General features: G+C 44.1%; 2 protein-coding genes across 2 annotated transcripts in view; both read right to left on the bottom strand.

Annotated features, from left to right (window-relative positions):
* rassf4a (Ras association domain family member 4a) overlaps positions 1-825 on the bottom strand; it is a 42,917-nt gene extending 42,092 nt beyond the window's left edge. The window contains exon 1 of the mRNA XM_080739766.1: positions 746-825. The gene's annotated coding sequence lies outside the window, so the exon portion shown is untranslated. The remainder of the gene's footprint in view (positions 1-745) is intronic.
* A 5,832-nt stretch (positions 826-6,657) lies between these two features.
* Positions 6,658-17,343, bottom strand: tmem72 (transmembrane protein 72; the record flags this gene model as incomplete). The annotated part of the gene is made up of 5 exons (XM_080740794.1): positions 6,658-7,073; positions 7,939-8,078; positions 8,444-8,515; positions 12,874-12,940; positions 17,268-17,343. 5 exons carry the CDS (start codon positions 17,341-17,343, stop codon positions 6,658-6,660), a joined length of 771 nt encoding a protein of 256 aa, XP_080596920.1.
* Between the last annotated feature and the right edge of the window lie 366 nt (positions 17,344-17,709).

The raw sequence follows: 17,709 nt of genomic DNA, 5'->3' as shown, positions 1-17,709 counted from the left end.
TTGAATTCCGGACTTTTCCTTGTAACAGAGTATTTCTATTGTGCAGTAGCAGTAGGCTATTGATAATAATTGAGTAGGCTGCTTTTTTCCACCATTGACTGACTGTGACTGCACTGCAAAGAAAACGTACACTCCTCCCCTATCTCCTCTCATCTTCACCATGCTAAATGAAGCTCTTCAATGCCATGGTTGTTGTTAATTCATCATCATGTGCAGGCTAGTTCATTTCATACCTAATTACCCAACCATCAGAGCAGCTGTGGCCGTAACCAATGCATTACCAAGGTCCACGGCATGCTGCATATCCTATGCAAAAGCGGAATTCCAAGGCAAATACTGAGAAACAAAAGCATTCATGACTACCGCACAAGTCTGGACTTGACGGATCAGTTATTACTAGTCTGTCACTACTTAACTGAAGCTACGGAGGGTGGAACAACTAAGTTTTTAGTTTACCGGTATTCTCTTTTTCCCCTAAAAAAAGATAATGAATATTACAATACAATACTATATAGTTTTTGAGTGCATGACATGGGAATGTAAGTTACAATACTATGTAACCATGACAACGTCAGAGCGACGCTGATTTATTATGGCTATCCATTCTGTTTCACGTTTTTTTTCCCCAAAGCGCACAAACTAGGTCGCGTGTCCTTATTAACAATCTGAACGTGAATCAATTAATTTGCGATACAAAAGGCCTGCATGACTATTATTCTATTTAAAAAAAAACACACATTCTTACCATAGCCAAAGAAACTCGGTCGTATTCTGCCTGGTCCAAAAAAAAGCAAGGAGGCGTCCTTTATTATTTCTCCACTGCGGTTTTATGATCGCACCAAGGCTTTATCAGTTTTCATAGCTCTGAACAGTCCTGAACGGTCCTGGAGGCTTGCCAGGTATGACCGACAGCAGAAGGACCCAATAGAACGCCGTACTGATAAGACGCGACCAATGAGCGTCAGCTGTAGGCGGGTCTTATGAAGTCAAGAAGGACCGCATGTCTGCATATTCACCAAGGTGCCACTGAAAATAGCAAATCTACAAGCACACGCGGCGCCGCTGGACGCTCACGACAACGACGTGCTGTGAGCTTCTAGATCGGCTATTTTCGGCGTGCGACACAGCCGTACGACGAAGGTTAAATCGGGTTGTGCCCTCTCAGTGTGCATACAGAACTGCTGGTTGTGATCTTGATCAAACAGATAATAGATAAGGTTACAAACGAATGCCATTTTAATTATTAACACGCATAATAGCAGTAGGCTACTACTTGAAATGCTTGTAAGTTAAGGGGCCCTAACTAATAGGCATTTTAGGAGTAGTTCACCCAAATCGTCTTTTTTCTATTGATTGACCATGGAGACTTGAGTTCAATAATGTTTTTTTTTTTTTTTTGTATTTGTCGCATTCTTAGGACAAAAAAAAGTAAGTAGTAAATTTACCCCAATTGATTCTGGATGGGGACCCAAATGCATGGGCCTGGATGGGGACCCAAATAAGGCCCTGGATGTGGACCCACCCAGTGCATTTGGGGCAGAATCAATGGGGGTAGGCTACATTTAGGGTCAAGGGGCAAGTAAATTTACACAAATAAGAAAACTTTAATGTCCGTCAAATTTTACATCAAATGGAAATTTGTCTTTGGCATACAGGCAGGCAGTCAGTAAAATGCGTTTGGGTCCTCATCCAGGGCCTTGTATTTGGGTCCCCATCCAGAAAAAAAATATATATACTCAAGTCTTCATGGCATGAGTAATCAATAGAAAACAAGGCATTTTGGGGGTGAACTTACTCCTTTAGGACAATTATCCAGAGCATCCTATCTGAGAATAGAACAATATCTCCATTGTTGAATTTGCAACATTTAAGCTAGCTATACTTGATGTTGTTTTCCATTGCAGTATTGAAGCAGTTGGATGATGTGCGGTAGGTAGGGAGGAAGTCACTGTGTGACCCACTAAGATTTATACGCTCCCATCCTGTTATTGAGTTTGTATGAAAGCAGTCTAGGAAACTACTGTTGGGGTGGTAACTCTTAGGAAGTCTCTCTCTCTCTCTCTCTCTCTCTCTCTCTCTCTCTCTCTCTCTCTCTCTCTCTCTCTCTCTCTCTCTCTCTTCTCAATCTCTCTTTCTCAATCTCTCTCTCTCCCACATGGCAGAGATGATTTAACAGAGGAAGTAATCTGTTCCAGCGCCCGAATAACTTCCCCTCTAGGAAGCAGTTCACTATAGAGGATATGATTGTGACAAAGTCTGTCAAAAAAAAGGGGGAAAAGAAAATACATTTTTTAATGACATTTTTGGAACCAGCCTGGAAAAACTGAGACTGCCATGTCCAGTCATGTCTCATCCTCTCCTCTCCTCTCCTCTCCTCTCCTCTTCTCTCCACATAACACATTATTGTCAAATACTTTTCTGATAGCAGTTTCATATGGGGTTTCATATGGGGTCAGTCAGTTGGTCAGGGCTCTTTGAGGAAGAAACAATAAAATAAGCAAACTAGGCCCTTAGGCCATGATTTATACTTTGTCGGACGCCGGTGTTGCAAGCCTATAAAGTAGTTGATCTACATGCTCACAGGCACAGCGCCTCGCATCGCGCTGTGTGGTGAGCTTATAGATCGGCTATTGGCAGAACCTGAACAAAGAGACCCTGTGTTGTACATGAAGAGCTGGTGGTACCCCCACCCACCCCTTCAGTCTGGCCTCACATGTCACAGCTTTGTGACACGGCTATTGTTGTGCACATTGTGCACAATAAGAAAGAAAACCAGTTTCCATAGGATGAACATATGTGTAATGAGCTGTAGAAGTGTGCTTATCAAATGTGCAGAGGAATACCTTCAAATAATGTATACATTATTTTTGTGCATGCAGGATGAGTAATGTGTGTGTGTGTGTGTGTGTGTGTGTGTGTGTGTGTGTGTGTGTGTGTGTGTGTGTGTGTGTGTGTGTGTGTGTGTGTGTGTGCGTGCGTGCGTGCGTGGGTGCGTGCTGTCTGGCACCTGAGCTCAGCGAGGCGATGTCTGATGAATGGCTGCTTCCTCTTCACCTATTGATTCGCCGCTTAGCTTTGATGTTGGGGAGAGATTGTCTCTTAAGGCTATACGGTATTATATATCTACACACACAACACTACAGTCCAATGCACAGGGGAATGGGAGATGCCGTGTGTGTGTGTGTGTGTGTGTGTGTGTGTGTGTGTGTGTGTGTGTGTGTGTGTGTGTGTGTGTGTGTGTGTGTGTGATGTGTGTTTGTCAGAAAATAAATCCGCATTGATTTATGAGCAGAACAACAGAAGGAATATCTGTAGCCCATGGAGAATTGTATCTTTTGTACCGTGATGAGAAACAAGGAATAAACAGCACACACAGTACATTACAATTAACGACCCCAATAATGCTTTAAAAAGCTTTTTTTAAACCATTATGGCATCAAAGCATTAAAAAGTGAAACGCCTGATCACTCTGATTATTACATTTTAACTTAAAAAAAGGTATTTTATATATTTATTTGATCTGTTCCCTTTCTTTCTCCAGCATTTGTCAAAGAATGTCATTATACCACATACCACCCCCCTTGCACCGGTTACGAGTGAAATACAGAATTGATTTAACATTTTTACTGTTTGTTATTAGCGCCCTAAATGTATTAACTGTAGCCTGGCATGACCAGATCAAAACATAAATGGTTTTGCTCTGTCAGATTTGTCCGGTTTCCGGGCTAGCTCCACAATACTTCACAGATCAGTCGTGGAACCACAGACCCAAAAGCTCAAAGAATAGGGTTGAAGGGTTTTCGCAAAGGTTTTTGCAATGTTTTCGACAGAGCAGGCCTCTTAAGGCCCATTCCCACTGGGCCAGATAAACAGATAAAAAGGATCTGTCTCCATTCAAGTGGATGGTAAGATATAGATAAAAAATATCTGTGACAGATATTTCTTAAACAAATAAATAGAAATAACAAAAAATGACCGGGCATTCCCTGTTTCTGCCCTACAGGCCAGTTTTAACCAGATACAAGAAGAGTGGGCACTAAGGAAGAGAGGGCACCTCGATGTAAAATTGGCTATTTTGTCCAAAATGTTAAAAAATAAAACCTCTGAGAAATGGTTTGAAGTAATGTAAACGATTTGAACACGCACAGTACATCATTATCAGACCTAAATGTATCCTTCAACTTCTTGTTTATTCCCAAAATGATTGGATATACAGGTTTTGTAGCAATTTGTAGCAATAGTAGAAGTATGACATGAAAAATAGCCAATTTTACATCGAGGTGCCCACGCTTTTCCTTAGTGCCCAGTCTTCCTGATCATGTTACCGTTTTAACCACATGAATCCTAGCATCTCTATTCTGAGGCAAACATTTGGCAAAAACAGCAGATCATTATTGTTTGTAGATGGTCTTGTTTTGGAAAAGAGTGAAGGTGTTGCAGGAAACAGAAGGAGCAGACAGGTCTAGTGAGTGGGCAAAAATGACCGGGAAATGATTGCTGCCCCTACGTTTTAAGTACATATTATTTTGTGTGTTGGGTTGGGATCCTTCAGGATTTGAACGATTCCGTTTCCTTAACGAAGCCTTAATCCTCCGATTCCTTAACAGTTCCCTTTAACGGTTCCTATAGGGGGTTCCTATTGGACCCTAGTAGTTCTGTAGTTATGGTGGTCCTTGAAATGTAAAGGTTTGAGAACCTCCGGTATTGTAATTGCATAGCAGACGTGGGGCTCTATTTTGATGTCTTAAGTACCAGCTCTTATGCCTTAACTTAAGACCTGGAGGCGTGGCAAATGCTGTTTAGCTGTTTTGAGTGGCCAAACAGCATTTGCCACGCCTCCAGGCCTTAAGTTAAGGCATAAGAGCTGTTACTTAAGACTATATATAATCAAAATAGAGCCTGTGAAGTCCACACATAACAGCCTCTGACAGTGTGATAAAACCGGTTCCTGAAACTGTTCCAAATGCGACAAGAACGATTCCGGTTCCTCAACGTTGGATCCGGTTCCTCCCGATTCCTCCAGGTTACGCATCCCAACACTACAGTTTTGTATTATGATTGTGTTGAACATTTGAGAGTTAATACTGTATGTTCGAGCGTGCAGCCACACTACGGCTGGAGTCACCTATAATGAGAGTGCTGTTTCTGCTTCTTATCACCATGACAAACCCATCGCTTTGTCTCTGTCCCCAAGCGCGGCGGTCACCATGGTCACCGCTCACAAGCTCATCTCATCACATGGCAAAGGCCCAACTCAGAGCCATAGGCAAACACAAGCTCCCCCACCCCCCCATGCATGCAAGGTGTATGCTGCTGCACGCTTGGCGAAAGGCATTTGAATGAATTTCTCAGTCACATGACGCGATAGGGTCTCCTTAAAGCGCATATGTGGTCTGATTGTACGAAATGAAACGGTTTATCTCATTTATTGGCTCATGAATTATGCATGCTGCTCTAAGTGGATTGGATTCCTTCGGCGTGTCTTCTGTCTTGCACTGACCTTTGAACAAAAGGAGGTCATTATGCAAAGGCACATGCAGATGTAGGTATAAATCATTTAATTTCTTTAGACATTTTAACAGATGCTTCGTATGGGATTTTCATTGTAGAAAAAAAAACAATAAAAAACAACAGAGAAGAAATGGTGGGAAATATGACGTTCCTTGTCATGACATTTGTAAGTTGATTCTAAAAAGTTAAATAAAACCTCATTTCCAGAAAGATTCAAGTTCAAAAGTGCTTATAGAAATCTTTTGTTGCAGAGTAGGAAAATAGCCACATCATACTGTACATAAGGACACATCGATGTACAGTTCAGTTTGTGATTGTCAATATGAATACATTATATCTGCTGTCGAGTGTAGTTTGTGTGTTGCAGAGTAGCTTTGCTTGAAATGCAGAAATGATTTACAAAACAAAGCAGGTGCTGGACAGAAAAAGAAAAACAGGTGGAAAATAGGTCTGTTCCATCACTACAGTAGATAATGCTCCCATGAACATTTATTATAATACCACCAAAAAGCGATCTAGCATCAAGCGTGTACTCAGTCTGAGGAAGAGCTTGTTTTCTGTGGTTTTCTGTGCTCATGGGAGCATTATCCAGACCTAGTACGCAAACTGTATCTTTCTGTTTATAGCTCAGCCCCTGAAGGCCAGAAGCCCAACATCTACCTCGGTCAGGGGGGATTTCCCTTCGGCTCAGCAGTACAAGTTTGCCATGTGGTAGACCTTGGCTCGAATCCAACTGGTTTCCTGGTGTGTGTGTGTGTGTGTGTGTGTGTGTGTGTGTGTGTGTGTGTGTGTGTGTGTGTGTGTGTGTGTGTGTGTGTGTGTGTGTGAGTGAGTGAGTGAGTGAGTGAGTGAGTGTGTGTGTGTGTGTGTGTGTGTGTGTGTGTGTGTGTGTGTGTGTGTGTGTGTGTGTGTGTGTGTGTGTGTGTGTCTGTGTGTGTGTGCGCGTGCATGCATGCGTCCGTGCGTGTGTTTCTGTGGGCAGGAATTGGGGGTTATAGGAGGATGACTGTAGCAGAGCAGTCCTGTCTGAAGACCAGAAAAGTCCCCCTTGCCAAGGAAGGAGCGGGAGAATCCTCTCTGGCTGAGTGTAGTAGATGTTTGCTTGCAAAAGTACCGGGTTTGAATCCACACAGCGGGACTGTACGGTCAGTCAGTGATCATGGGCGCAGTGTCCGAGGTGGTCTCTGGCTCTGCGTCGCGATAACTCTCCATCTCCTCCATCTCTCGCTCCACAGGGCCTTCTCTACTGGTGAAACGCACCTGTCTTCTCTCTCTCCAGCCCCTTCCCTCTCTCTGCTTCTCCTTTGGGACTGTGGTGCTGTGCTCCCATTCGGGCTCTAGCATCGCCTGATGGATGCTCTCCCCTTCCTCTGCCGGGTGGACGCCTCCATGTCTGGGTGACACAGGCGGGTCGGGTCCCCTTCTGCCCGGGACCATGTGGAGGAAGGAGCCTCCCCTCTCTGTCGCGGACGGGTCTCGACCCTGAGGTGCTTTGGGAGTGGCGCACTTGTCCTTCTTGCTTAGTATGAAGTTGAGAAAGGCTGTCACTAGAAGCATGCTCCCTGTGGTCACAAGACAGGTACATTTTCAAACAGTGAGACTGAAATTAAAGCTGCAGCCTGCAATTCATGTCAAGATTCAAGACATTTCTTTGGATAGGGGACATTGAGTGACACTTTGAGCTTCATGTAGTACCTCTTGTCAACCAGTAGGTGTCCTACCCAACCATTGATTGGAGTAGGGAGACCACCTCCAGCCACTGCAGATGTACTAGTTAAATTTTAACAACATGCTCGACCGCCGTAGTACGGCGGCCGTACAGATTGATCTTATTCACTAAACATGTGGACACCTGACAGAGTCTGGGCGCGTTCGGAAATGCGCACTCAACGCACTGGTGTGCCATGTTGTCGTTCGTTTATTCGGTGCACTTGGTGCGTTGTCGTTCGGAAATCCAGTGCGCGGCGCACTGGTGTGGTGTGTTGAGTGCACGCACTCACCAACCCTACTCAGAAGATGGGGTTAGGCGGTGTGGTGCGTCAGTGTGGTGTTTTGATTGGTTGGTTTTCATCGCCGTGTCTCGAGCGCTTCTCAGCTGTGAACAATGGAGGAAATGACCGCAAATGCAGCATTTACAGCTTGTAGCTCGTCGTTTGGGCTTGATAGTTTCACACGCATCAACATGTAAACTAACAGTAGGTATGCCAATATTATGAATTACATCTCCTTTCAATATCAACGTTACGTTAGCAACTGCTGCTTTTAAGGAAGTTTACCTTCAGAGTTCAGAGTGAAAAAGCACACAGCTGACTCTTAACTGGTCGTTCGTAAATAAGCCACACTGAACGTACTCTCCAACGCCACGCCCACTGCACTCACTACACTGAGCACACACCCGGTGCGGGTTTCCGAACGCACCCAAAGTACCTGAGATAACGGCATGCCACACCAACACAGGATGCAAGAAGCAGACCACAGACATGATGGCGTAGTAAAGGAACTTCTGGAAACCTCCAACGTGACAGAACCTCCTCCACAATGCAAACACTGGCCAGTCTGGAGAAAAGCTATGGGGGTGACAGACAGACAAACAGACAGACAGAGACAGAGAAAATGAGACAGGGTGGGATTTAGACTGAGCCTTGCATACAGTCACTCTTGTTTCTTTCAGTGGCTCCAGCTGCTTCGTGCTCTCTCAAGTACACACACACACACGTCTCACACACACACACACACACCTGTCTCACTGGTGATCTAAAAATACAAACTTCAAATGGGCATCTCAGGGGGGCAGCCGGGCAGGGGATGAAAGCGTACCACTCTAATGTGCCTTTTCACCACAGGCCCACTTTTCTGTGTCTTTCTGCACTGAATTCACATAATTCAAATATCCAGATATGGAAAGACTATGTAGCCTATATGCTGTACTTACGGCAGACACATGAACAGGATGGCATCCAGGAAATAGGCCACTTCAACCAGCATTACGCACACAGACGACACACTGATGGGAGAGATACATTTAGAGACAGATGAGATTCAAGGTTCAGACTCAGAGTACAAGAGAGTAAAAATTAATATATACATCAAAATTGTAGCAGCAATAACAGGATAAATAAAGATCAACAGTGGGCCTAACAGAAGGTAATGAAACAGAAAAGCATGTTTTGGCCTACATTAATCATAGCATGTTCTGAGGTGCTTGAAGTTGCTGTGCGCATGGTTCCTTTTGTACTGTAAATACATACGGTATGGGCATCACAGTGTTACGTGTATTTACATGTACTGTATGTACAATTATGTGTATGAATCCTAATTAGCAAAGTGTCAGGTGCATGTGTGTGTTTAATATTATAGACGGTGCAGTGGTGGCAAAGTACTACCACAGTGCAGTACAGTAAAATTATAATCCTAGTCGAATATTACTCAACTACAAGTGAAAGTGGAGTATTGGATTACTTGCTTTTAAAAATACTTAAGTCTTCAAAAGGACACAAGCCTTTAAGTATTCAAAAGTACAAATTACGAAGTACACTTTCTTTTTAATATCAATGCATTGCTGTGTGGAAAGTTACGTTCCAACAATACGAATAGTGAAAATTGTTGTTGTGAGCCTGCAGATCAGCTGCCTCACACTGAACCAATGTGTGTCAAGGCTAAACGGAAACATGCCCAGCTCCTACAGAGTACTGTAATTTAAACCATTTGCTACGGATTGTATTGATAACATCTAACCATCTGAAACTGGAGTAATGTTCTCAGGGAGGACACAACCACCCACCACCACTATCAGCCTCCCCCTGAGACAGTGTGCGTGTGTGTGCGTGCGTGCGTGCGTGCATGCATGCGTGTGCCAAAACCTCCACCGGCTGTCCGTCCATCAGTCAGTCAGTCCGTCCGTCACACGTCACACTTTTGCCCTGCTCATATCTCCGCAACCGTTGCCCCGATCCAAGCCAAATTTTGCACACACACTCCTTGCCTGCCAAACTACTACCTCCACCATCAATTCTCACATGCCCCTCTTCTAGCGCCACCATGAGGCCCATTCTTGCTAAACACATTTTTGGACACTGCTCCTACAATTTCTGCCCTAAAATCACGCAAATCGCTACACAGTATATCTACACTCATCTCATCAACATGGATCTGTCCCATATAGTGCCACCGTCAGGCAGATTTTTTCAAATACATTTTTGGACACTGCTCCTACACATTTTGGCCTAAAATCACGCTGCGACCTGACCGTCGCTTATCTCCCGATTAGGGAGTCTTTACTGGTATTACTATACCTGTTTGCGGAAATTGTCCCCAAAATTATATTAGAATGTCAGAAATAGTAGTAATAGTAAAAATTTAGTTGTGTGCTTGTGTGCCGAAAATAGCTGATCTCCAAGGCTTTGTTGCTGTTGTCCTTACAAGTATAGTAAAAACATGTGTGTGCGTATGTGTGCTTGTTTCACAATTCACATGACATAAACACGCATACTTTTCCTGCATGTGTGCCCTCCCTGGGGAGAGGTTTTCCTGCGGCTCTGTGGGAGTCTGGCAGTGAGCCACGCAGATAACAATAAGTGGGACACAATGACAGCCCTGCCTGCTGGTGACTTCTGCCATCTGCCACCATGCTCTCTGCACCTCGTCACGTCCCCAACGGTGTCCACTCCACCAACAATATCTACTGTTTGCAGTAGCCCATGTGTGTGTGTGTGTGTGTGTGTGTGTGTGTGTGTTTAAGGTTCAAGGTTGTACTTTATTGTTACATCTTTTGTACAGGTACATAAGAGTAAAACTTGTTTTTGTTTGGTGTGTGTGTGTGTGTGTGTGTGTGTGTGTGTGTGTGTGTGTGTGTGTGTGCGTGTGTGCGTGTGTGTGTGTGTGTGTGGGTTTGGAGAAGTTATTCTAAAAGGTTTGGGCCACACACATTCCTTCCTATATTAACAAAAACATAGTCACATAGTTCATTACTACTCTGGAATGTTACCAGTAAGTACAACCGAGTCCGGGAGTGCTTTGGTAGATTATATCGATATGAATTATTATTACAAGATGCTCTGAGTTGGTCCTCATTGTCCCTCCCGTTTTCTTTTGTGGGGAACTGAAACAATGGTTTTCCTCCAACTGAGTGACAGGAACTGTAGATAATGAGAAGGATGGAGATTGATCTATAGATATATACTGTAATTTACCTTCTGGCATGACATAGTAGAGTAAACACAGGTGGTGCCAATATATTAACTAGTAAGACGCCTCAGGGCCACAAGCAACCTCGCCCTAAAGGGTAAGGTTGCGCCATGTCTTGGCCATCTGGCCAGTGATGTATATCGGACCAGTTACCCATATATGGAGACCCCTGGTACCCATCCATGTACTGTATATGGAGATATGCTGTGAGAGCCCAAACATGCTTAGTTGCTTTCTCAGTTATTCGTTATGTGAAAGCCCTATGATGTCTATGACATCTGACATCATACCCTTTTATGCCCATACATTGTGTAGATCCCTGTCTGTAGAACCAGCCACACAGATATGGGCTGTCTTGGCCATCTGTCTTGGCCATATATGGATTCTGTTAGTGTGGTATGTGGGCGAAGTGGCCTCCATATATGGGCATACCCATATGAAGTCCTGTTAGATATGGGCTTAATATTGATCAGGGAACTCCATATATATGGGCATAAAAGGGATTCTGTTAGTGTGACATCACAGTGAAGCCAGAGCGTGATGTTAGAGCGGGAAACCCATTCTGTTAGAGTGGTTCCCCTGACATCACATAACCCATAGACTGTAAAAATGTGTAGCCTACACGTCTGTCCGTCCGTCTGTCCGTCCGTCCGTCCGTCCGTCCGCGGAGGGCGGACGGACGGACATATACGGACAAGCTGTGACGGTTCTGATAGTAAACTGCAACCTACGGTCGCAATTAAGGTTGTGTTCCACTCAGGGTGCTGCTATATTGTGCACGTTGGCTCACTGTAAAAGGAAGGCTCTCTGTTACACTAAATGGAACAGAACCTCAATTAGTATCACTGGTAGGCTACGGGTAAGGTAGCTGTTTACAGGTTACACAGGGCTTGTGAATTCTAATTAAGTACTGTAAGCCTTGCAGAGGCCTGAGGCCCATAAGGCAGGAGCCTATCTCCTGTTTCCTAGTGTGAGGCAGCTTGATGTACAAGTACACCCTGCAGGACATGACGCTAGTATGTCGCAGGGACCCCAATCCAACCCTTGATGCTGAGTGAGCAGGGAGGCACTGGGACCCATTATTAGGGTCTTTGGTATGACCCGGCTGGAGGGGGATCAAACCCTAACCTCAGAGTGGACACTAACCAAAAGGCCACTGTACTGGATTGTGCAAAAGGCGTGATTCCTAAACCCACCAGGATTGAGTTAAGACCCGCGCCTCCTCTCGATAATCTTAAATATGAAAGTGCCCATGAACGTTAGTGCTGCTCGCTCAAGTGCAAAGTAGACCTACCTACTACCTAACCTACTGATCCATTACAATAATACACGCAGAATAATAGGCCCAAAGCCATATCCAAACCATAACAATTTAACTGATAATCAGTAAGAGTTTTTATTTTGAGCACAGTAGTGACAAATTAGGGTACACTCTGACTTTATCCACCCTCCATGTGTCAGGCAGGAATTTCAGCCACTCCTGGAAGTCCTCGCGTTTGGTGGGTTTAGGAATCACGCGTGGTAAAGGCCACTGAACTGGATTGTGGGTAGTGCCAATTTGAAAGTGTAGTTAGTTTAACTTAAGAAAATAAAGCTAATTACTCACTCGCTAGCTTTCGCCGTGGACTGAAGACTCACCTTTTCAGACTCCACCTAAACCCTTAGCACTACAGAAAAATCAGTGACCATACATGAAGCTAGTTAGCATTAGTTTTTTGTCTTTAGGTTTTTAGAACTTTGATTTTACTGTGTTTTTTTCTAGATAGATAACCATTTGCATTTGTTATATTGTTGATGATGTTCTGACATATTATCTTGTTCATTATTGTGATGTTATTTGCTTATTGTAAGTCGCTTTGGATTAAAAGCGTCTGCTAAATGCCTAAACTGTAAACTGTAATTACAAGCGAAATGCCTGCTAAGTGGGTGTTGAACCACGGTGCTTCTTTTCTGTTGGTTGACGCCTAGTCAAAGTTAATCAGTGATGAACTCAGTGTTGAACGTGACGCGTCAACGCGGTCATTTATATTAGGGCCCTAATATACTGTATTGGAAAAAAATACACATAAAATACATTAAAACAGGGCCCTTTTGATCTGAAAACCCATGCGGAAAAAGGTCTGTCTACGCACTGCTGCCACGAAAATGGTCTCTTGTGACTATAATGAGAATACTTACAGAAGATAAATGGCCAGACTGTGGAACTCTCCCTGATGCAGTGTCTCCACGCCTACAGCACACAACACTGGAATGGAGATAACAGGGTCAATTATTCCTTTTTATTTATTCATTCATGTTTACATACTGTACTGCAATACCTAAAGCTGTGTTTGTGCTTGTGTCCAGTGTCCACCAGATGTCATTGTTAGTCCATGGTTTTAAGAAAACCACTCCACATTCCACAGAGCACATGCATCTGACACTGACAGTGAATGAGACAATGTTCAACCTGAAGAATCTATAAGCTGTTTGAGTAAAGCGGTCACTAGGTGTCAGGGTAGTTTTGTTTGATGACAAAACAACAAGTCTTTCAAATCACTCTACACTGTCTCAAAAACGAATTATGCTAAATTGCAGTTACATGTTCACATATAGTTAGCATGTGCAAACCCAAAATGTAGTGCAGGGATAACTAACCCTACATATATGCTTATGTCTGGATGTCAATTCAGCTGTATGAATTAAGGGGGTATAAGTGATGTGTTAAATCTTCATACTAGCCTATATTCTGTAGCTATGGAGTGTTTGTTCAGTAGGGGTCTCCCCATCACTTTAACCAGTAAGACTCCCTAATCGGTAAGCGATAAGCGACCGTCACATAGCATAGGCCTACCCAAACTTTAGAAGGCAATCGTAGCCAATCAGGAGGGAATATGGGAAATGGGACAGATCCATGTTGATGACATTACTTTAGAGATACTGTGTAGGCTACTGCTTTACGTGATTGGAGGCCAAAATCTGTAGGAGCAGTGTCCAAAAATGTGTTTTGCAAAAATCGGCCTGATGGTGGCGCTAGAAGAGGGCCATGTGAGAAATCAGGGGAGGAGGTTGTGATTTGCCATCCAATGAGTGTGTGTGCAAAGTTTGGCATAGATAGGGGCAACGGTGGCAGAGATAAGAGTAGGGGCAAAAGTGTGATGTGGCGTGATGGACAGACAGACGGATGAACAGACAGACAGACAGCTGGTGGAGCTTTTCAGGTTGGGATGCCAATCAGGAACTCCACAAGGATCGTTTATCAGCTTCAATTTAACAGTGTGTTCCAGTTCCAATTGTGTCTGCTTTTTTGTTTAATCGCCTCCATTTTCACTCGATTATTCTGTATCCTGTTGTGAGTTCTCTCTCCTGATTGGATCAAATTGGTATCCTGACGGGGGGACCCCTGTTACAGAACAAAGAGTTATAATTGTAACTCAATCACTTTTAAACAGTCATTTAAAAAGTGTATAACCTGCTCTTTGCTGGGAGGCAGGAGTGAGGTAAGCCCAGAGCATGATATGGGTGGTGGGGGGGTCACAGCTAACATGTGGAAGCAATTGGTCGGGCCTGTTTACCAGAAATGTTGAAGATAGAATCTGCGCCGCTGGGATTAGAGCTACAGCGAGGGGATGTAGCTAAATGCTTTCTGGGAGTTTATGGAGTGTGAGAGGAATTAACGCATGCTTACAGACACGCTGGTGGAAAATTAACATGTATGTGCAGCACTCACCGTGCGTGTCTGTGTCTATATGGAACACACACAGACACACGGATACTCCCTCGGGGGCAACCCCCAGACACAGAGACCCCATGAGTAGACAGACAGACAGACACACAGATGCACACAGCAACACATACTGTACACAGTGTTGGATTAAGTACTCACATTTTTTACTTAAAGGGGTACTGTCATCACCTAAAGGGGAACTGTCACTTTAAAAAGTCATCTTAAAATATGAGTTAATAGATTGACGAATGATGTCATTGTGGGAATGCACAATTATAAGCCAATCAAATTGACTGTACTTAGACTACTTACTGTACTGGTCAGCTGTTGTTGGGGGGCGAGGGGCAGATTACACTGTGACATGAGTTTCAGACTATTTCAGACCGGTCAGTTTCAGAGAGACCACGTGACCTACTGTATCATACTATTATTATATATAATTTCAGGGCGTGTCAGCGGGCCTTTAAGTAAAAGTTTTAATGCAATGCAGAATTACTCTGTTACAAGTAAAGGTCTGGAATTCAAAATTTGCTTGAGTAAAAGTACAAAAGTATTGGTATCAAAATGTACTTAAAGTACGAGAATTTTATACTCATTGTGCAGAATGTCCAGTTTCAAATGTTTAAGCTGTAGTTACATTCTATAAAAATCTTTTGAAAATAGCAGATTTACATCTTGTCGATAGGCTATTTTCAAATGGCTGAAATGAATTGATGGGTTGAAGGGTTGAAATGGTTAATGTATGTTTTGTAATAATTATCATTAAACAAAGTAGGCCTAACTAGTAATTCAAGTTTTCAAATAATTCTAGTGGAGTAAAAGTTATATTTCTGAACATTGCAAATACTCCAGTAAAATAAAACTACTTGAGTAAATAAGTAAAAAGGTAGTTATTTTACACCACTGCACAGAGGAACACATACTGTACATGCACGTAGAAACGCATGCACACGCACACTGCACTTATGAAGATCACAAAGATGTGAGAGCATAGAGCCTGTGATCAAGTGGGCCAATAACTCAGCAGGCTAAAGAGGCCTTGGCGTGGTGTGAGGTTAGTTAGACAACTGCGGGCATCCAGTGGATGTTCAGAGCATCTGTGACTCTGTGTGTGTTTGAATTTAAAGTGGAGGGAGGTCTAGAGGGAAGCGGCAACCAGACAATCTCCCCACGATTTACATGTCTGGCTGGAGGGTGTGTAGCTACTACCACTGCAGCAGCTGTTCTCAGCTTCTTACTTTCAATGACCCCCGGTTTGATATGCACTACTAGGCTATTACCGACCGTTCATGGACCATTTGTGTACTCTCAGCCCCGTAGTCATACACTCTAAAAATGAAATGGACAGAGCCACGCCATTGGTTTCTACAGCCCGTAAATGAAGCCTGTTTTTCAGCGAGTGCAAAATCTTTCTATATCCGCTCCAGAAATGAAGCAGCCAGAAATTAATGCTATTAGCCAGAGTCTTCACTCTGTATAACAGTAGAAAGCCTAGAAACATAGCCTACTTTTTCATTAATTTTAAAATGTATGTGACCACAATTTACTAAACTCGCAATTGAAAATATAAAGAGTTTATGAAAAGGTTTACTAAGATATTAAAATCAAGTGTAAAGTGTAAAAAATATAAAATAATATAAAATGGATAAATGAAAACTGATGATTTAACTTGGTAATCATACCTGATGGAAGTCCATTTCTGGCCCAATCAGGCCTGAGAAAATGCCATTTCCATCAGACATATTACTGGGGAGTCCCCTGAAGGACCCCTGGGGGGGCCCCCTGGCCTGAAGGACCCCTGGGGGGCCCCCGGACTCCACGTTGAGAACCCTCGCTTCCTGTTGGACTCTCTGGAGCCACCGTCACAGTCACAGTCAAACACAGGTTTTATGTTGTTTTACGTACGGCCAATTGGCCATGCAACGGACTCACCCCAGTGTTTTGCTAAGAGAAGATCTCAAGGTCGTGTCAGGGTCAAAGGTAAAGCAAACAAACAGACTTTAGGACAGACGGAGAGCTCATCTACTTCATGGCTCAGACCCAGGGTGCAGTTTACTGTATATATGCACCCGTATGCAATGTTTTGGATCAAGGGAAAGGGGGAAGTATGTATTTACTGGTCGCTAGAGAAGGGGAAACTACTTTTCCTTTTTTTTTTTTTCTTCTTTTTTTTTACATTTTTATCCCACATTTTTTTTAACCCATTTTTCCACCCGGTGTCAATAGTCTAATGTAATCCTGGGCGCTACACTTCCTCTGCCAACCTGGGGAGAGCAACGAACCGACCTCATGCTTTCTTCTATGCATGAGGAGTCCAAGCTGCTTCTTTTCGCCTGACAGGGAGGAGTTTCCCCGGCTGGACGTCACGCATGGAAGGAACGATTCCAACCAGTTCTTTTCCCCTCCATTAGGCGCCCCGGCTGGCCAGGGGGAGGCAGTATATAGAGACCAGGATTACTGCCCAGGGTATGGGCACTGATGACGCGGAGGAGAAAACACGACCCCAGCGCCCTGCAGCGGGAATCGAACCCAGGACCTTCTAGGTGTGAGGCGGCAGCGCTACCGACTGCGCCGGGGCTGCCGTGCCCCCAGGAAATTACTTTTCTGCATTTGCTCAGCAGATGGCTGCTCAGATGGCTCAGATGAGCACACAAGGTTGGAGCAGTTAGGGGTTAAGTGTCTTGCTCAGGGACACTTCAACTCATAGACCAGCAACCTTCTGATTCCCAGACAGCCTCTCTACCCACCCAGCTATGGCCGCATTGGCCGGCCCCATCATCAAATTATTAACTACATATATCAGCTATTTTCATAACATTGACAAAATATCAAATCGATACCAAATAACTAAAGGTGGATTCCGTACCTACTCCGGTGGAGATACCGAGAACTCTGCAGGCACATTCCACCACAATCCACCAGGCTCGCTCCGACTTCCCCATGGCAGCACTCATGCTTCCTTTCCTCCTGTAGGTGTCTTCTTCTCTCAGTGCCTCGCTTGGCGCTCCTTATCTCTGTCTCTCAGGGTTTCTCAGTAGGCCTGTGGTCAGTCAGTGAAGAGGCATTCTGCCGTCCAGGTGACTATGGGTTGGATGGATGGAAGTGCTTGGCTGTGCAGTGTAATCCGCGTAGCTCCATGGCGGCTGTGTGAGCCTGGCCCGAGTGCGCTGTTGCTCCAACGACTGCTAATCAGCCTAAGACTGCAACTGGTGGAATACAAACACCCACAGCCCAAATCCTGGAGTGTTTATCTGAGCCTTTCGGAGCCCATTTGTGAAATTATTAACACTCAGGATCTTTATGGTGGT

Source organism: Nannobrachium achirus, assembly GCF_963921795.1.
Source record: "Nannobrachium achirus genome assembly, chromosome: 13".
Taxonomy (NCBI): domain Eukaryota; kingdom Metazoa; phylum Chordata; class Actinopteri; order Myctophiformes; family Myctophidae; genus Nannobrachium; species Nannobrachium achirus.
The sequence above is the reverse complement of the archived record's forward strand: the minus strand, read 5'-3'. Positions and strand labels throughout refer to the sequence as shown.